We start from the raw sequence: 21,325 nt of genomic DNA, 5'->3' as shown, positions 1-21,325 counted from the left end.
ATAAATCTGTTTTTGTGGGGTTCCTAAAATGTGCATGTGCCTCCCCTCCTGGCCTTTGCACACATGGTGTGCAATTTCCAGACTGCCACTGCTTCCACCTGGCCAATTCCCCTTTATCCTGCAGACTTTCCCTTGGAGCCTCTGTGAGCCAGTCCTGCCACCTACTCCAGCTTCCCTGGCTCGGATCGGGAGCCTCCCTGCTGTTTCTCTAGCACCCTGAGCTTTCATGCCTCTTAGAACGTGAAACTCCAGGCATCTCTGCCTTCACCCATCCCACTCCCTTGGCCTGGCACCAAGCAGGTGCCCAGTTAGTGAATACTAAGTAAGTAAAAGGTCCAGAACTCCTGCCAAAGTGATAACAAAGGCTGGAAGCAATCATAAATGACATGGATTGGCCTGGGAAACTCCAATCCCGGTCCCATGCAGGGGTTTGGCTTGGAGGCTGTGTTGACAGCTTGTCTGGTAGCAGGTCCCACGGGTCATCTGCCCCAGTGTGGTTTGCTTCAGTCCCTCCATGGCTGGCAAGTGTCCCTCTTTTTTTTTTCTCTTACCAGAAGGCGGGCTTGCTGGCCTCTGAAGTTTATGGGTTCACTGGGGTGGCACCCACAAAGCCTCCACATGCACAGAGAATGGTTCTAGGATGTCTGGATCCCGCCAAATGTGTGGTTTAGTACCACACCATGATGACCTCTTCCTAAACATTGTTTTTAAACTTCAGAAACTCTCATTTAAAAAAATCTGTGAAAGTGATGTTAAAATTTGGGAGCGTGCTCCCTGGGGCGTGGTGGGGTCTGGGGGGGCGTCATGTTTGGAAGGAGCAGGAGGAGACTGGCCCCAGCCTCCTTGACAGCGGAACATGTGCACTCGAGATTTGTGTTTTTTCCTCGGTGGTACTTCAAGAAAGAGGAGAAAAGGTGATGGGTTCACCCAACGTCCTCACAGGTTGAGCGTGGTTTTCTGGTCACCAGGGGGCGAGCTGTGTGCTTCAGGTGCTGGCTGGCTTCTCATCACAGCCCTGGACTCCCAGCTCGCGGGACGTCAGAGGTTGGTTTCTCTTTATAGCAACATTACCTCTGTCCCTGAAACTGCCTGCAGCTCCCACAGCATTCTTTGTCTTGCCCTTCAGGCAGCTTAAAACTACTTCTTGTTATCCTCCCAGTATCAAGTATAACTTTTATTTGGTTAGTTTTGTGAGTGTCATGGTGTCGGGCCTATAAATAAACCCAACTCCATAATAAGAAAACTATTTGACTTTTTGAAGTTGTAGGAGAGCAAGGGCGCTAATTACAGGTCTCCATTGGAATACCACTGATCCTACATCTGACCCTACCCTGCTTCCCAGGGGCTCCTGGTTGGAGCTCCATTCCCTGAACAAGTTACAGATCCTGTGGAGTAAAGGAGTTGATCCCAAGATGGTACTTCCGGAGTATTGGGATTAATAATTGTGGAGATGGGGAGGGATAAATTAGGAGGTTGGGATTAACATATACATACTGCTGTATTAAAAAATAGAAAGCCAACAGAGACCTACTGTATGGCACAAGGAACTATACTCAATATTTTATAATAACCTATACAAGAAAATAACCTGAAAAAGAGTATATATGTGTGTATAACTGAATCACTGTGCTGTACACCTGAAATGAACACAGCATTGTAAATCAACTGCACTCCAATTAAAACATAAAAACAAAAAAATAAACTAAAAAAAGGACTAACAATTGCAAGATAATTTGGGTACTGAGCTGTGGTATTAAGGCAACTTGTGTGAGCATTTTCTTCCATATGGTGAATGATATGAAGTCAGAGTTAAAAACTCATAAATGCATTCATGGAAGCATTTTTCTAAGTAAAATTTATTAAGCACTTTTATATATGCATAGCCAAATTAAAAATAAGTCTTATGCACCAATACTTCCATTGTCAGCTGTGATTATTGCATTCATTAGTAGGCTTAAAGCTTTAAAGATGTTATTTAAAATTTGTTTGGTATGTAGGCCCAGGACAAAATAGTTTATTGGCCTTATCATTGAATTTGCATCATGAAAATGCCTCTCTTGGTGAATAGATTTTTGTAATTTAGTATTCAGTAGTAATTACGTTTACATTCTAAGCTATTTTTAAAAATAAGTTAGTATATTTCTCTTTATTATTATGCAGCGTTGTACTTTGGAAATTAAAGCCAAGTAAGTGGGGGGAAAATGGCAGAAGGTAGTGTTGATAAATTTATGAAAATTATAGTCATGAGAATATTAAACTGCATTGTACCAGTTGTATGGTAACATGGTTATCAGCTGCACATAATTTAAAGTAAAGTGAAATAGTTATTTCCAAGATATGGGCATGTCACAAATGAACTAAAATCACTGGTTTTTAATTAGTTGGAGCGAGTTTATTAACATTTGTGAAGCCTAATGAATCATTACGAACAAAGCTAGTGGAGGTGATAGAATTCCAGTTGAGCTATTCCAAATCCTGAAAGATGATGCTGTGATAGTGCTGCACTCAATATGCCAGCAAATTTGGAAAACTCAGCAGTGGCCACAGAACTGGAAAAGGTCAGTTTTCATTCCAATCCCAAAGAAAGGCAATGCCAAAGAATGCTCAAACTACCGCACAATTGCACTCATCTCACACGCTAGTAAAGTAATGCTCAAAATTTTCCAAGCCAGGCTTCAGCAATATGTGAACCGTGAACTTCCTGATGTTCAAGCTGGTTTTAGAAAAGGCAGAGGAACCAGAGATCAAATTGCCAACATCCGCTGGATCATGGAAAAAGCAAGAGAGTTCCAGAAAAAACATCTATTTCTGCTTTACTGACTATGCCAAAGCCTTTGACTGTGTGGATCACAATAAACTGTGGAAAATTCTGAAAGAGATGGGAATACCAGAGCACCTGATCTGCCTCTTGAGAAATTTGTATGCAGGTCAGGAAGCAACAGTTAGAACTGGACATGGGACAACAGACTGTTTCCAAATAGGAAAAGGAGTACATCAAGGCTGTATATTGTCACCCTGCTTATTTAACTTATATGCAGAGTACATCATGAGAAACGCTGGGCTGGAAGAAACACAAGCTGGAATCAAGATTGCCGGGAGAAATATCAATAACCTCAGATATGCAGATGACACCACCCTTATGGCAGAAAGTGAAGAGGAACTCAAAAGCCTCTTGATGAAAGTCAAAGTGGAGAGTGAAAAAGTTGGCTTAAAGCTCAACATTCAGAAAATGAAGATCATGGCATCCGGTCCCATCACTTCATGGGAAATAGATGGGGAAACAGTGTCAGACTTGATTTTTCTGGGCTCCAAAATCACTGCAGATGGTGACTGCAGCCATGAAATTAAAAGACGCTTACTCCTTGGAAGGAAAGTTATGACCAACCTAGATAGCATATTCAAAAGCAGAGACATTACTTTGCCAACAAAGGTCCGTCTAGTCAAGGCTATGGTTTTTCCTGTGGTCATGTATGGATGTGAGAGTTGGACTGTGAAGAAGGCTGAGCACCGAACGACTGATGCTTTTGAACTGTGGTGTTGGAGAAGATTCTTGAGAGTCCCTTGGACTGCAAGGAGATCCAACCAGTCTATTCTAAAGGAGATCAGCCCTGGGATTTCTTTGAAAGGAATGATGCTAAAGCTGAAACTCTAGTAGTTGGCTACCTCATGCGAAGAGTTGACGCATTGGAAAAGACTCTGATGCTGGGAGGGATTGGGGGCAGGAGGAGAAGGGGATGACAGAGGATGAGATGGCTGGATGGCATCACTGACTCAATGGACGTGAGTCTGAGTGAACTCCAGGAGTTGGTGATGGACAGGGAGGCCTGGCGTGCTGCAATTCATGGGGTCGCAAAGAGTCGGACATGACTGAGTGACTGAAGTGAACTGAACTGAATGAATCATACCATGACAGTCAACTATCATTGTCTTAAGAAAAGAGATACACGTAGGATCATTATTTGACAGCAAGAGTTGAGTGTCCCCCGTTTCTGAGAGAGTAAATAACACAAGGCACTGTGGTCTGTTGTATATATATAACTTGGATATTATGATTGCTAAGAATTGCTGTCTGTGAAAGATATGAACTAATTTGAATAAGTCAAGAGGACAGACGATCACATGACAGAATCCTTTCTGAACTTTGTTGTCCTGTTGCTCTCTTCCTCTCTTATGACCACAGCACTAAATCCAGGACCAACATGCAGACTGGAGAGTCGGTTACTTCAGCACCGCCTTAGGAAGTGCCTCCAGACTGAGTGAGGGCACAGCCGAGCTGTAGAAACCCCTTCTGGTTCTGGGAAGTCACTGGCAATACAGACAGGAAAATGGACAAGGAGGGAGTGCTGACCTAACCAAGCCCCTGACTGTAGGCACAGTCGGTCAGAACTGAAAGGTGATACCTGGCTGAGAGTTCTGCATGGCCTTGGTGCTCAGGCCCCCTGCATCAGTGTGCCCTTGGGACACTTATTACAAATGCAACTTCTGCCTACAGCTAAAGCAAGGCAAAGTCCTGGTTAGGAGCATCCCTGGATAAGGAGGAAAGAAAGGGGTATCACCAGAACAATTTGTGAAATTTTGGTATGGACTATAAATACTTTATTGATGTTAAATTTCCTTAGTATGATTATGGTGGTTATGAAGTACCCTTGTCCTTGGAAGGTATTTACTGAACTATGGAGGTAAAGAGACATGATGTCTATAGCTTCCAAGCGTTCAGTGTTAATAAGGAGAATGAGGGGTATGTGTATGTGCAGGGGAGAGTGTGAAAGAGTACTTGGTAAAATGTTGCTTTTATAATTCAAGCAGGCGGGGTTTATTAAGCAGGCAGCAGATAGTACACCTTCGAGATATGAGAGCTGGCCATCCCCCGTCAGTTCAGTTCAGTTCAGTTCAGTCGCTCAGTCGTGTCCAACTCTTTGCGACCTCACGAGTCGCAACACGCCAGGCCTCCCTGTCCATCACCAACTCCCGGAGTTCACTCAGGCTCACGTCCATTGAGTCAGTGATGCCATCCAGCCATCTCATCCTCTGTCGTCCCCTTCTCCTCTTGCCCCCAATCCCTCCCAGCATCAGAGTCTTTTCCAATGAGTCAACTCTTCGCATGAGGTGGCCAAAGTACTGGAGTTTCAGCTTTAGCATCATTCCTTCCAAAGAACACCCAGGGCTGATCTCCTTCAGAATGGACTGCTTGGATCTCCTTGCAGTCCAAGGGACTCTCAAGAGTCTTCTCCAACACCACAGTTCAAAAGCATCGGTTGTTCGGTGCTCAGCCTTCTTCACAGTCCAACTCTCACATCCATACATGACCACTGGAAAAACCATGGCCTTGACTAGACGGACCTTTGTTGGCAAAGTAATGTCTCTGCTTTTGAATATGCTATCTAGGTTGGTCATAACTTTCCTTCCAAGGAGTAAGCGTCTTTTAATTTCACGGCTGCAGTCACCATCTGCAGTGATTTTGGAGCCCAGAAAAATCAAGTCTGACAGTTTCCACTGTTTCCCCGTCTATTTCCCATGAAGTGATGGGACCAGATGCCATGATCTTTGTTTTCTGAATGTTGAGCTTTAAGCCAACTTTTTCACTCTCCACTTTGACTTTCATCAAGAGGCTTTTGAGTTCCTCTTCACTTTCTGCCATAAGGGTGGTGTCATCTGCATATCTGAGGTTATTGATATTTGTCCCGGCAGTCTTGATTCCAGCTTGTGCTTCCTCCAGCCCAGTGTTTCTCATGATGTCCTCTGCATATAAGTTAAATAAGCAGGGTGACAATATACAGCCTTGATGTACTCCTTTTCCTATTTGGAACCAGTCTGTGGCTTATACAATGGTTTTTTTTTTTTTTTTTAATTGAGGGATATTTTCTTTACAGAATTTTGCTGTTTTCTGTCCACCTAATGTTAAGTTTTTGAAAGATGCTCATTTGACTGAGTCAGAGGCACTCAGCATCTTTGTTGCATCGCGCGGGATCTTTCGTTGCAGTGCACAAACTCTCTAGTTGCGCACGGTCTTAGGTTGCTCTGTGGCATAGTGGCATCTTGGTTCCCCAGTCAGGGATTGAACCTCCAGCCCTTGCATTGCAAGGCAAACTCAACCATTGGACCACCAGGGAAGTCCTGCAAAATGTCAAGTTGAATACAGGAGTTCTATTTTTCTTGCAACTTTTCTCTTGTTGCTTAGTCACTAAGTCATCTGACTCTTTTGTGACCCCATGGACTCTAACCCACCAGGCTCCTCTGTCCATGGGATTTCCTGGGCAAGAATACTGGAGTGGATTGCCATTTCCTTCTCCAGGGGATATTTCCCACCCAGGGATTGAACCCAGGTCTCCTGCATTGGCAGGTGGATTCTTGACCACTGAGCCACCAGGGAAGGCCTAACTTTTCTGAAAGTTCAAAAAAAAAGTGCAAGTTTTAAAAAGCAGTTTCTGAAGTCCTTGCAAAACCAGAATTTCTATGGATTGTACCCAGGGATCTGTGTTTTAGCAAGCTGCCCAGATGACTCTTAAGTACACTTGTTTTATTTAAGTCTCTGCTTAAAGAGTCTCCTTTTAATCACCGTTGTTTTTTTTTTTAAGCAAGTTAAGTATATACTCTTGGAGTTTGATCTGAATCTAGTGCTTAATAAGTGATAAATCCCCATACAGATTTTGTAAATTTTCTCTTTAGGATACCCCACTTACTGCAGAGGAGCATAAGGAATGCTGAGGCACAGGCTAAGAACAGAGTGGATCTAGAAGCTCCATTACGGGGTGAACTGGTAATGCAGCCCAGCTTCTGTGTTTACTGTGAAAAGGAAGAAGCAGTATTGGTATTAGCACTGAAACAAAACATTTATCTTAAATACATTAAATACTGATATTTGAGAAGCACACAATTTGAGTCATCCGTCTAGCATGGCTGATTGTGTATGAATGTTTATTACCTTTCCGTCTAGAGAGGTCCCTCTTCTGCCTATCAGACATCTGTCGAGGCTTGTAAATAGTCTAAAAGAAAAAAAGGAAGAGAGCTCCCCTGAGTTCAGGAGGGAAAGGGAGAGACTTGGGTGACAGAGAAGGCCTTGTATATTCTAGGAGACTTTTACAACGAGCTGAGCCATGGATGGTAAACCAGAAAGGAGCCTAACTGTCCATGTTTCCCTTGAGGAAGAGGGAGGCGAGTCATGCTCAGAGGTGAAGTGTATTCCTCTGGTGGCCACTAGGGGGTGGCATTGGCCTAGGTCAAACTTGGGGACGTCCGGCCAATTATGTAGGGAGCCAGCCGTGGTTGTCTGTGTGTTTTACTCTCAGATTGCTGCTGCTAAGTCGCTTCAGTCGTGTCCAACTCTGTGCGACCCCATAGCCAGCAGCCCACCAGGCTCCCCCGTCCCTGGGATTCTCCAGGCAAGAACACTGGAGTGGGTTACCATTTCCTTCTCCAATGCATGAAAGTGAAAAGTGAAAGTGAAGTCGCTTAGTTGTGTCTGACTCTTAGCGACCCCATGGACTGCAGCCCACCAGGCTCCTCTGCCCATGGGATTTTCCAGGCAAGAGTACTGGAGTGGGGTGCCATTGCCTTACAAATCAGCACCACTACCTTTTTTTCCTAACTGAAACTTTTGCACTCTTTCAGTTAGGGATGTAGTTCTTATTCTTAAAAACAAGGGTATGACATAACTTTAACACTCCTTTTAAAATGATCCAAATGGAGTTGGGTTGCTTTCTAACTTAGTGGAGAAGACTCCTCTCCTCCCTTCATCCCGTCCATGATTCCTTGGCTTGTGAAAAGAACAGACTTCCCCAGATCAGCATGTAGACCCACAGGAGATAAAGCAACAGCATCACTTCCGTCTCAGGCTCCAGGGCAGGTGAGAGAAGCCCTGTTCCCCAACTCTGACCACCAGGGCTCTGGTGTCCCACGTGCTCGGGGCAATGGACTCCTGCTTCCAGGCCCATTGAGTTGGTAGAGCAGCTGAAAGGTGTATCCCATCTGCAACTACAGGGAGCACTAGGGTATCTGTATTTGAAATAGTGCATTTGTGTTTATCCTGCGGAATCCAGACTCTGCAGTCAGCATCTGATGGCATTAGAAGCTTAACATTGCTTTTGTTTGTTTGGGGCCAGTTATGCTCAGAGACTGAGATTTAACCTGGGTTTGCTGTGGGAATTATGATTTACAGTATTTTACAAGCCAATATGGAGAAGGCAATGGCACCCCACTCCAGTACTCTTGCCTGGAAAATCCCATGGATGGAGGAGCCTGGTAGGCTGCAGTCTGTGGGGTCGCTAAGAGTCGGGCACGACTGAGCGACTTCACTTTCACTTTTCACTTTGATGCATTGGAGAAGGAAATGGCAACCCACTCCAGTGTTCTTGCCTGGAGAATTCCAGGGACGGGGGAGCCTGTCGTCTATGGGGTCGCACAGAGTTGGACACAACTGAAGCGACTTAGCAGCAGCGGCAACAAGCCAATAGCATGCAGGATGTCAGCTGAAAAAAAAAGCACAACCTAAAAGTTGAGAAATGCGTTTTATTTGGCACACTTTCTGAGGACTTCATGCCTGAGAGGCAGCCTCTCGGATAGCTCTGAGGGTCTGAAGAGGTAAGGGAAGAGCCAGGATATATAGGGTTTTGTTTTCTTTTCTTTTAGTAGTGACCGAGTAGTTGGGACATCAAAAGATTACTGTTCATTAGAGAAAACCGGATGTCTCAAATTAAGGAATTTCGCTCATTTCTGTGTGTGAGAGGCTGCAAGAGTCTGGGCTCATTGAAATCGTTCCTCTGATATGCACCCTAGCTCTCTAGGACCAGCGTCCTGGGCTTTTCCGTCCCCAGCAATGAGGGTGGCTGCAGGGGCCGAGGGCCTGGCAGCGGGCAGGCCGTGTGTTTCCACCCTGAGTTCCCTCAGGGCTCACCTTCAGAGGAGGCTGTAGCGGCAGTGTCCTCTGTTTACTAATATGGCAGGCAGCATTGTTCATTCACTAGGATCGTGTCTCTTAATAAGCCAAGAAAGAAAGAACACACACCAACCAATGACAGATTGATTGCGTTACTGTTCCAGGCAATGGGGAGTTGAAAGAAGTCCAGATTTAGTTGAGATGGACCTTTCTAGGAGGTGATTCTCATAGAGATCATCTTTTGAACCAAAAGCTGCCAGTTTGGGTTCCTCGCTGCTGGGGCACGCAGCTTATGGGCAGTTGGCACCAGCATTGCCGGGCTGGGTGAACTGCTCCAAAGGTTATTATTCCAGGAACCATTACTTGGCTGGCACCGCTGCCTGTGTACGAGGAGTAGCCTCGCCAAGGCAGGAACAGATGTCCCTTCTCTTCCTGAGGCTAGTGCGTGCTTTAACACCTCTGCAACCAACAGTAGCATGGGCGTGGCAGGAGCAAGTGTCTCAAGTGCTTTGTAGAGCTATTTAGATCAGCGAAGAGTAGCCTTGCTCAGGTTAAACACTCTTGAGTTGCTGGTCAACCTCCTGGTATTCAGTCCATCAGGTGATGGCCACCAAGCCGTTACTATGGTGTCAGTGACATGATGGTCCTTGCCACTTGAGGTTTTAAGAGTTGGATTTTAAAAGTCCTAATAACCAACTTCCAAGCCATTTCATCAAAACAGGCTCTTCAAACAAGTTCCAACCACGAACAACTTTTGTCTGAAACCAGCTTTCACAGCATAGATTTAAAATCATAAGTCAGAACAAAACAGATTGTTACTAAAATGCCTGCTATTGAGTGTCTGGTGTGTGTCGCACTGTGTAGGCACTTAACGCGTGGTGATCCCACGGCTCGTGGTGGGTATGGAGCCCCCCATCTCATTGTACTGAGATGTGGCCTCGTTCTATAATGTTTTATAAATATAATCTTCGTTAAAACTATAGTCAACAGTAGACCCTGTAGTGTTGCTGTGCACGACATTTTTTTTTTTCTCTTAATGCAAAGAACCAGCTGGGCTTCCATGTTGTAAAATTCATCAGCTGCAGATGCAATCATCTATGGTTGGAGAGGCCAGTGTGTTCCTGGTTGGGTTGTCGCTTTGTTTAGAATTAAGAGGCTTATAAAGGAAGCCATAGAAACCCTGAGTTCCCCAATTGCCGCGGTACAGGAAACAGGGCTGTTAGTCAGCATCCATTGTCCTGACCGGATTGTTTAAGATGTAATTTCAAGACAATCGGAAAACACCACATGGCTCAATTATGTGGTTATTCAACATCAGGCTTGCTCGTATTAAGGTTTGCTTTGGGGATAATTATGGGGAGAACGTTTGTGCAACTTTCATGAAATTTCACCGAATTATGATGATGTTGGGCCCCAACCTGATTATGTAACAGAGATCATGTGAGGAGGAAAAAGTAGATCTCTTCTGGGCAGCTAGTCTGCTTGAGTTTGTCAGCAGCTGGCTGCGGGATCATGCCAGGAGCACCACTAACCCTGGTTAAGTTAGTTAAGTCCCCGGCGTACACACGCTGGCGCCGGACACAGAGCTGCCCAGGTGCAATCGGTATGAAGATCAGACCTGCCGTGCCGCCTCAGCCCACGGCACTTTGATTTGGAGGCTCCTGTTTGAAATCACGTTTGGTTTTTTCCTGTCCAGGGTCGTGGTGTGCTTTGCTCTCAGTTTTAGCTGCTCTGAGCACCTCCCTGAGTGTCGCACATGTGGCCTCTGAATGGCTCAGATTTTGTGGAACCTGTACAGTTGTCCCTTTGGTATCCGCAGCGAATTGGTTTCAGACTGGGATGTGAAAACCTGAGGATGCTCAAGTCCCTTATATACAGTGGCATAGTATTTGCATATAGCCTGTGACATGATTTAGTGTACTTTAAATCATCTCTCGATTACTTATAACAGCGGTCCCTAGCCCCAGGTCATGGTTGGTATGGTCTGTGGCCTGTTAAAGACGGGGCTGCAGAGCACAAAGCGAGCTGTCAGCAAGCGAAGCTTCATCCATTATGACAGCCGCTCCCCACCGCCCTCATTACCCCTGAGCTCCACCTCCTGTCAGGTCAGCGGTGCTGGTAGGTTCTCAGAGGAGCTCGAGCCCTACTGATCTGTGCGTGCGAGGGATCTAGACTGTGTGCCCCTTGTGAGAATCTAATGTCTGATTATCTGAGGCTGCATTATGGTGAGTTGTATAATTATTTCCTCATATATCACAATGTGATAATAATAGAAATAAAGTGTACAATAAGTACAATGCGCCTGAATCATCCCAAAGCCATCCCCCCTCCTTCTACGGGAAAGTTGTCTTCCACGAAACTGGTCACTGGTGCCCCAAAGGTCGGGGACCACTGACTTGTAATGCCTGATGCAGTGTAAATGCGTTAATAGTTGCAAATATGACATAAATGCTGTGTAACTAGGTGTGATCTCATGCATGACAAATTCAGGTTTTGCTTTTCCCAACTTTCTGGAATTTTTTGCTTTCCTGAAGATTTTTAATCAGTGGCTGGTTGGATCCGAGGCCAAGGAACCTCGGATCCAGAGGGTTGACTGTATTCTAAATCTGACCATCTGAAACACACTCTGAGGTTCCCCCCAAAACTCACTCTTCTAGCCCAGGCGGGCCTGACCCTCTGAGGGCTTCCCGAGAGGAATGTCATTCTGCACCACACCCCGAGATGCTGAGTCACCACCTGTGGGGCAGGGACGGCATATTTTCTGAAAGCTCTCCAGGTAGCTCTGATGTGCACCTCCCACCAAGAGCCATACTGGAAATGGTTGTATTGTATCTTTAAAAAAAAATTTCTTTTATAACCCACCTGAAATTCTTTGACAAGGACTAAGTAATAAATTTGACATGTGAAATTCAAGGCAGTTAAGGCATTATGGAACACATTTGTTGTCTTTTGATAACTTTTGGTATTACTCAGAAAACGCACCCCTTCTGATGACATTTTCCTTGGAAAGGGCACAGTGGAGGTGGTGGGGTGGGTGGAATTTCGTAAGTGACAACAAGTTCCCATCTATTGCCAGTCCCAGGAATCTTTTTTGATGACTTTTTGAGATTTCCTGTCCCCATCTACAAAAGAATGGAGGTTTCCCTGGAGCTTCTGAAGTAGGATTAGCTTCTGAAATACCCAAGGACACCCTCTGTCCTGCTGTATCTTCTGCACAGCTTTCATCTCTTCTTTGTCATTGCTGCCTGCAGCTAAGCTGTGCTGCTGTGGTTCCTGAGACTCGACTCTCCTCAGGCCTCTCGTCAGCTTTGTCATCATTCCTTCCTTGCTTCCGACTGCCACATCTTGATCTCTGGCCCTGCCCTGACATACATGTGCGGTTTTCTGAGTGTGCGTGACTGCCCTTCAAAGTGTGGGCCCTGAACCTGCAGCTTTGGCATCACCCAGTCGTTTGAGAAATGCAGGTTCTCAGGCCCTGCCCAGACCTGCTTAAATCCTTGTCTGCATCTTAATAGTCCCATGGACTGCAAGGAGATCCAACCAGTCCATTCTGAAGGAGATCAGTCCTCAGTGTTCATTGGAAGGACTGATGTTGAAGCTGAAACTCCAATACTTTGGCCACCTGATGTGAAGAGCTGACTCATTTGAAAAGACCCTGATGCTGGGAGGGACTGGGGACAGGAGGAGAAGGGGACGATAGAGGATGAGATGGCTGGATGGCATCACTGACTTGATGTACATGAGTCTGAGTGAACTCCGGGAGTTGGTGATGGACAGGGAGGCCTGGCATGCTGCGATTCATGGACATGCAAAGAGTCGGACACGACTGAGCGACTGAAGTGAACTGAACTGACACATCAATAAGGAAACTGAGGCCAAAGCAGTTAACTGACTTGCCTAAGATCAGGGCACTGTCTTTATATGTGATGGAGCACAGGTTTTTTAAAATAGTGATAAAACATACAAAACATAAAATTTACCATTTTCACCATTTTAATGAAAAAATATCCCTATTCTGGGCTTTCCGGGTGGTGCTAAGTGGTAAAGAACCCACTTGCCAATGAAGGAGACCTAAGCATCTTCATCAGACCCCCGGGTGCTGTGTGTGCGTGGCAGTGTGAGGGCCCTGGCCGACAGCACCCCAGTTCAGGGTGGACCTGGGGTCCACTCTGTGTTCTAATCGAAGCCTCCACTCTCACCCCATCCTTTTCTCCTGCCTCTTCCCACCATCCCGTGTTTGTCTATTAGGTTGTTTTTTTTTTTTTTAATTTTTTAATTAATTTTATTTTATTTTTAAACTTTACATGATTGTATTAGTTTTGCCAAATATCAAAATGAATCCGCCACAGGTATACATGTGTTCCCCATCCTGAACCCTCCCCCCTCCTCCCTCCCCATACCATCCCTCTGGGTTCTATTAGGTTGTTCTATTTTTTTTTTTTTCCAGGCTATAATCTTGGCTTCAGTTTTCATTTTGTTCATTGATTCATTCAGATATTTATCAACTGCTCCCAGAGCTAGGTGTTGGGAGATGCAGTGAGCGAGACCAGACCTGGTTCCTGCCCTTATGAAGCTCAGCTTCTGATGGCAGAAGCAGATATTAAGTTCATCATCATTTATAAATGTGAAGTTATGATAAGCAGTGTAGGGAGCCTATAACAAATATATGAGTCATTAGGAATGCCAGGGAAGGCTTCCCTGAGGAGGTGATCTTCATGCCAAGCACTGAGGCCCGAGTAGGAGTTAACAAGGCGAAGAGGAGCAGAAAGAGCTTCCCAGGCGGAAGCAATAGCACACGCAGAGGCCTGGCTCATCAGAGAAAGTCTGCAGAAAATAGATTTTTAAACGGACGTTAAATTGCTCTTTAAGTCCTTCATCTTTATCTGCTTTTCTACCCAGTCTTGTCAGATTTACACCTCTGGTCCTAAGCCGAGGAGCTGGCCTGGACACGCATGCCTCGCGCCTGCACGAAGTGGCCGTGTCCTAGGTTGCGTATGGCTTTAGTCTTGTTAGTCTAACATTTCACGATTGCATTCATTGGTAAAGCCACTTTCCTTACTGTTCCCTGAGTATACCATGCTCAGATTGCAAACTGCTCTCTAATTCCCTCTTCATTCATGTTCTCAAAAAGTAAACTCTGTTGAAATATACATCAAAAAAAAAGCACAAATCATAATGATGTTTGATGCATTTTTACAGAGTACATCAGTGTCATTAGCACCCCAATCAAGAAGTAGACTATACACACCCTAGAAGACCCCTGTCCACCCCCTTGGTCACTGCACCCAGAGGTAACTGCTGTCCTGTCTTCTATCGATTAGTTTTGCCTGGAGCTGAACTTTGGGTAAATTGAACCATGCTAGGTCATCTACTGAGTCTGGCTGCTCTTGCTCAACACAACACTGGAAGAAATCCTGCCGTGTATCACGGTAGTTCATCTGTGTTCTTTGCTGTGTGGTCTGTGCATGGTGTGACTCTACTACAGTTTATCCATTCTAGTCGGTCTTTTACAGTTTGGAGCTATTATGAAGTCTTATGCATGTCTTTTAGCAGATAAGTGTATACTTTTCTTTTGGAAATATGCCTAGGAGTGGAATTATTTCACAGAATATGCGTATGTTCTAGTAGATACTGCCAGTTTTCCAGATTCAGTTCAGTTTAGTTCAGTTCAGTCACTCAGTCGTGTCGACTCTTTGCAACCCCATGAATCACAGCACGCCAGGCCTCCCTATCCATCACCAACTCCCGGAGTTCACTCAGACTCACGTCCATCAAGTTGGTGATGCCATCCAACCATCTTGTCCTCTGTCGTCCTCTTCTCCTCTTGCCCCTAGTCCCTCCCAGCATCAGAGTCTTTTCCAATGAGTCAACTCTTTGCGTGAGGTGGCCAAAGTACTGGAGTTTCAACTTCAGCATCATTCCTTCCAAAGAAATCCCAGGGCTGATCTCCTTCAGAATGGACTGGTTGAATCTCCTTGCAGTCCAAGGGACTCTCAAGAGTCTTCTCCAACACCACAGTTCAAAAGCATCAGTTGTTCGGCGCTCAGCCTTCTTCACAGTCCAACTCTCACATCCATACATGACCACTGGAAAAACCATAGCCTTGACTAGACGAACCTTTGTTGGCAAAGTAACGTCTCTGCTTTTCCAGATTAGCTGCACTAGTTTCCCGTCCTCACTCGTGGTGCCCAAGCGCTCCAGCTGCTCCTCGCTGTGGCCCTTGGTTTTGCCCGATTCCCTGGCAGCCATTCTGGTGGGTGTGGCACTGCTGCTTTGCGGTTTCACTTTGCATTTCTTTGACAACTGATGTTCCCATTTTTTACCTATTTGTTTTTTCTCTTTTTGATTTGTAGGAGCCCTTTGTATATTCTTTGTAGTTATTTATTACAGCTGTCTCTGGGTTGCCTTTTCTTTTAAATAGCCTCTTAATGAATAGATGTTCTTAATGTAGTCTAATTGATCAATAAATGTCTTCATATTTTAAATAATTTCCGTACCGCATTTAGTTCTGTGGTGCAAAAAAAAAAATTCTTAGGGGTAGAATACACAAATATATAAAGTAGTAAAACATCAACAATTACAGGCATGGAAAATATGAATTAGAAGATTTAGACTAGAGAGATAATAAGACACAAATAAGCCATGTAATTCTCTGAATGTGTTATAGTTGAGCAATAAATATTGTCTAAAGCAGCTTAGAACTCAAAACTCAAAGGGAACATGGTTTGTTATCCAACTCACATTTATCTGAGGTCTTCAGACGGTTTTGTGAGGATCAAGGCAGACAGGTGAGGGATGGATAGACTGAGAGATACATTCAAATGGAAATGGTACTTTTCATGTTAGAGCTAACAGGCGTGTCTTCTGTTACAGGTTATTCAGCGATAGTTATGACCTCCCGGTTACGTGCGTTGGGTGGAAGAATTAATAACATACGCACCTCAGAATTACCCAAAGAAAAAACGCGATCAGAAGTCATCTGTAGCGTCCGCTTTTTAGATGGCTTGGTACAGACCTTTAAAGTTAACGTAAGTTCTCCAGATTTAATTTTTTCTGAATAAATGCCCCTAAGAAATAGTTTTTCATCTCTTGGTTTATAAAATGAAGAGAATTATTTTAAAATAAAAGCTTGATGTCTCCAACCTTGCATGTTGAGCTTGAACTAGAAATAGCCATAAAAACTTTGCCCACATTCTTGTCTCTACCTGACATGTCTTTCCCTCTCTTATTTGTAAACCGTGTGCGTCTTAGATGTTACTGCTTCTGTGACACCTTTGACTTCCTGAACTGACTCTCCAGTAATGGTGCCCTGTGTGTGCTTTGTTAGAGCCCATGTCACATTCCGTGGATAGTAGTTACAACTACCAGGTTACATGTCGCTCTTCAAGCTTCTGAGCTCTGTGGAATAGTAATAGTGTCATTTTCACTGTGCCTGCCACACAGCAGGTGCTCATTAGACGTGCAGATGGTAAATAGCAGGTCCTCTCTGGAGGGTAGTGAGGTGGTTAGCTACCCAGATGGCAGGGCTTGGGGATGGCCTGGCTTCTCCCACCTCAAGCCTGTAGCAGAAGCAGGGCCAGAAATGAGGTCTCCAGTCCTACATCAGCAGTGTGATGCCTAACCAGAAGCCGCCCCCGCCGCCTCACCCCACCCCACTCACCACCTGGGTTTTTGTGACCTTTGCCTGTCTCTCCCATCCTCTGGCCAGTCCTAAAGGGGTCATCTCCAGTCCCAGACTGGCTGCCGGCAACTGCCCCAGCCTGGAAAATTCAGTGTGCAAGGGAAGGCATCAGAAAGAGAAAAGAGGGTATGGGAGAACCATTGGGGGATGATAGGAGGCCACAAGAATTTAAAGGGTAACAAAAACTGGTCCCTTCTGGAATGCCTCCCACCCCAAGAGTCTGCTTCCTGCTGACCCCAGGTCACTGTGGACCTGAGCAGGCAAGAGAAGAGGGCGGTGTATATGAAGTCACCGCATGGTGGGAGCTCTCTAAAGGCCCCACAGGTCTCTAACGGTTGCTATAAACTGACAGCTCAGCTTAGACCTGGCCCTTCTGTTAAAATTTACATTGTCCTGGAGCTATTCCTTAGCTGTATATCTTCTTCCTGATAAGAACGTGAATGTTTATTCAGCACGTGTTTACTGAGTACCTACTCTGTGCCAGGCCCTGGTCTGGGTACAGAGAATACAGCAGTTAACAGAACAGAACAAAGTCTGGGTCCTTTTAAAGCTTACCGCCCACACGGAGGAAACCATAAGTCAGGTGATAGTCAGGTGATAGTATGTACTTAGAAGAAAACTCTGGATAACAAGGGTGGAGAGTTCAGGGCAGGGCAAAGGGTGGAGTTGTCATTTGTAGGGAAGACCTCACTCGTAAGATGACATTTCAGAGATGACCTAAAGGAAGTAAGGGAGAAACCGTGTGCTTCTCTGGAGGAAGCACATTCCAGGTAGAAGCTGCAGCAGACCAAGGCCCTGAGGCGGGGTTCCCTTAGTGCGGTTACGGAATAGGCTGGACGCCAGTGTGTCTGGAGCGTAATGAGCAAGGAGGAGGAGAGCCAGAGATGAGGCCAGAAATAACAGGTGATAGGTTGTTTGGTTTTTCTTCTAATGCACACGTGCTCAGTTGTGTCTGACTTTGCGACCCCCTGCCAGGCTCCTCTGTCCATGGGATTCTCCAGGCAAAAATACTGGAGTTGGGCTGCCATGCCCTCCTCCAGGAGATCTTCCCAACCCAGGGATCGAACCCATATCTCCTGCATCTCCTGCATTGGCAGGCGATTCTTTACCACTGCGCCACTTTGGAAGCCCTAATAGCCATTTCAAAAGATTTTTTTTTTTAATATCATAAAATGCTTTTGTGAACAAATGAGCTGGCGAACACACATACACCAGCGTGCTTTTTGACAAAATGTCCCTTCCTCCCACATCACGGTGGACACAGGATTGGAGGAATGAACACGGCAGATGGTACAGATAGAAGGGAAAAAAATCAGTAAGGATGGAATATAACATTGTGCTTGATTATTTTGCTATGTCACAACAAAACATTTGGGTGCAAATAGTTAATTTTTCTTCTTTCCCACTTAAGTCTGGAGAAGAAAAAACCAACATTTTCTGTAATAAAATAGGTAGGGTTTTGGTGTTTTTTTTTTTTTTTTTTACTTTTTTAACGTAACTTTTTTCCTCTTAAGGGGGCAGGGGATTGTGAAGAGCCTTGTAGGTCATGCTGAGCACTGGCTGTGTTCTGAATGAAGCAAAGAGTGTTGAAGGGTTAGGGCAGAGACCTGATGTGATCTGACTCAGGTCTCATTCAGGATGCTGTATTGACTGGGAGGTGAGGATGGGGCAAGGGCTGAGACTCGCATTCTGTGGCGGAGACCATGATCATTAGACGGGGTGGTCATTCGGCCAAGAGTAAACCAAGCCTGGAAGTAACTTAAAACATGGAACCAGTGGGATCTGGGATGTGAAAGAACCCTCGAGGTGATCCCCAAGGTTTTTGACCTGAGCAGTGGGCAATTTGGAGTTGCAATTTATAGAAATGGGAAAGGCTGAGAGAGAAACAGGATTGGGGGCAGAAATAACTGGTTCTGTTTTAGACGTGGTCAGCTTGAGATGCTTGTTACTTGTCTTTGTAGACATGGCAATATGTACACAAATGAGTTGAAGGAAGAGTCTAGGCTAGGATACACGTGTGGATGTAGAGATGTTATCTCAGGATCACTTGAGACGAGACAGGGAAGATGACTGAGGTTCAGTGTTTAAAGCCTGGGGAGATGAGGAGCAAGCAGAAGACTGCGGAGATGAGGGGAGGCTGAGAGGGAATGAGAAGCCCAGGTGAGAACATGTTTTAAGGAGGAAGAGTGGTGAGGACGGCATCCACCCAGAGGTTATGCGGAGCCTCGGAACAGAGCCTGGCGTTCAGCGGGCGCCCATCATCATCAGTGACGGACATCGCCGTGACTGTCACTCCTGCCTGCGCTGCTTCCCGGGCTTCCAGCAGCCTGGTCAAGGCTGACCTGTGAATACGAGGGCCCGGTTCCAGCTTAGAATCTCCATCGCTTTGTATGTTTTTGCTCCCGGGGGTCACATTCAGCTTCCTTAGCCCAGGCCCTCTCATGACCAGGAGCGGGCATCCTCAGGCAAGCTGGCCTAGATGTCAGCTGTTCTCAACTCAGCCCAGAGAGCAAGGCTGTCTTAGGCAGTGACCTGATGTAGCCAAGATGACCTCTGGTGGGGTGCTGGGCCCGGAGGCCTCTTCTCATCAAAAATGTGTCTTATTTCGGGTCCTTTTGAGAACTGAGTGAGTTGTGCAGCTACTGGAATGATGGATGATGCATTCCAGAGGGGAGAGAGGCAATGCAGAGGGCACGTGCAGGCTCTGGCATCAGACCCACCTGAGTCAGGCAGTCAGACACCCGTCAGCTGGTGGCTCAAGGCATGGAGCCTTTGGGACCTCCGTTTGCTTCTCTGCACAGGAAGTGTGGTGATGGCTATGTGATGTTGCAGTACAGATTGGAGATCCTATATAAAATGTGCAGAGTACTGAGGCTGGCTCCTTGTAGATGCCCCGTAGATTACAGTGATTGATTTTGTTGTCGTTCAGTTGCTCAGTCGTGGCTGACTCTTTGCCACCTCGTGAACTGCAGCACGCCAGGCTTCCCTGTCCTTCACAATCTCCCAGAGTCTGCTCAAACTCATGTCCATTGAGTCGATGATATGATCCAACCATCTCATCCTCTGTCGCCCCCTTCTTCTGCCCTCAGTCTTTCCTATCATCAGGGTCTTTCCCAACAAGTCAGCTCTTCGAATCAGGTGACCAAAGTACTGGAGCTTCATCTTCAGCATCAGTCCTTCCAATGAATATTCAGGACTGATTTCTTTTAGATTTGACTGGTTTGATCTCCTTGCTGTCCAAGGGACTCTCAAGAGTCTTCTCCAGCACCACAGTTCACGTTAAACATAATATAAAATCATACAACTAATAACCTCAGCAAGGGCAACGGATGGCTCTTGGCATTGTGAATATCTTGTAATTCGGGGAGAGACTATGTCATGATTTGGAGTATGTGGACTAGGTCATCTTTTCCAAACCATCCTGACTCCCCTGGGATGGGAGGTGACCTGGGAAGCGGAGGCAGCGGCAGGAGCCAGGGCCCCGGGGCAGGAAGGGGACGTGTTCAGGACACGGGTGTGTCTTACATTCCCACGCTGTGCGCCAGATAATGTGACTGTCCTGGAGAAGCGGCTGCAGGAGGGGGTGACAGTTATCTAATTCTCGCCATGCTGGTCATGGTGACCTGTTTTCAGGTACATCATCTGCTCTCAGGCGCTCAAAAAAGCTGCCTTTGCTGGTTCTCTATGTGGTCTATTTCTGACTCACATTGCCCTTAAGTTAAAGGGTTGGGTTCAAAGGATTCTGGAGAAGTCTGCCTGTTCAAGTAGAGTTTGCAGTTCCCACCCCCGCGCCTTTGTGCTGGGCCATCCACTTGCTGCCTTTGCTGAATGCCTGCACCTGGAGAAAAGGCATGGCGCTCAGCTCCTGTCCCCCTTGCAGACCGTGGTCAGGGGCTGCCTTGCCCTGCCCCCCTGTGTCCACTGTGCCTGGAGTGTTCCGTGGCACTTGACACACCGAGTCCCGGTCACTGCTTGCACAGCTGGCCTCCCCGGGAGGGCAGAAGAGGGACGCGTGTTGTGGCTCTGTCCCCGTTCCCCAGCCCCACGCCTGCTCCCTGAGCAGCGAGTGGAGAAGGTGGCTGAGCCCTGCCCTGGACGTGAAGTGGGCTGAGCGTCTCCACTGGCTTCTCACTTCAGATAGCGCAGAGTAGGGAGGCAGATAATCCTCCAGTGTCCCCTGCCAGATCCCTTTGAGAGTATTTCCAATGGCATTTGAGTATTCTTAGCTGTCTTCCTTCATGCCATTAGAGTTTTCCTCCCTGCATACGCTTGCCTGGCTTCTGAGGAGCCAACACGGACCGATGTGGATTAGCATTTTGCTGTGGATAATCCATGAGCAGGTCACGCAGAATTTACTGTCATCAGGATGTCTTAGTTTTCCAATTCAGACATTATCACTTGAGAATCTCAGCTAAGAGGAAGGAAGAAATCTTAGAAAATTAAATTAATCTCATTCTTCTAAGTCATATTTATCTTAGCCTTATTTTCCATATGTTCAGTTGTGCTTCTTGACTTGGAATTTATTAAAGCATTTCTTATTGTAGGGCAGGGCTTACCTGGTGGTGTGGTGGTAAAGAGTCTGCCTGCCAGTGGCAGGAGATGAAAGACACATGGGTTTGATCCCTGGGTGGGGAAGATACCCTGGAGGAGGAAATGGCAACCCACTTCAGTATTCTTGCTGGGAGAATCCCATGGACAGAGGAGCCTGGTGGGCTACAGTTCATAGGTCACAGAGAATCGGGCATGACTGAGCACATGTGCGTACACACACA

General features: G+C 46.1%; 1 protein-coding gene across 19 annotated transcripts in view; it reads left to right on the top strand.

Annotated features, from left to right (window-relative positions):
* Nucleotides 1-21,325, top strand: part of PTPN3 (protein tyrosine phosphatase non-receptor type 3) — a 168,142-nt gene that overhangs the window by 71,171 nt on the left and 75,646 nt on the right. For all 19 annotated transcript variants that reach the window (XM_086315887.1, XM_086315896.1, XM_086315895.1 and 16 more), the window contains one exon: nt 15,746-15,900. In XM_086315887.1, coding sequence (XP_086172013.1) covers nt 15,746-15,900 — 155 coding nt within the window. The remainder of the gene's footprint in view (nt 1-15,745; nt 15,901-21,325) is intronic.

The sequence above is a fragment of the Bos grunniens genome, chromosome 8 (assembly GCF_055505025.1).
Source record: "Bos grunniens cultivar Pamir isolate PY7600 chromosome 8, Bosgru_T2T1.0, whole genome shotgun sequence".
NCBI lineage: Eukaryota > Metazoa > Chordata > Mammalia > Artiodactyla > Bovidae > Bos > Bos grunniens.
This window is presented reverse-complemented; position numbering and strand designations above follow the sequence as displayed.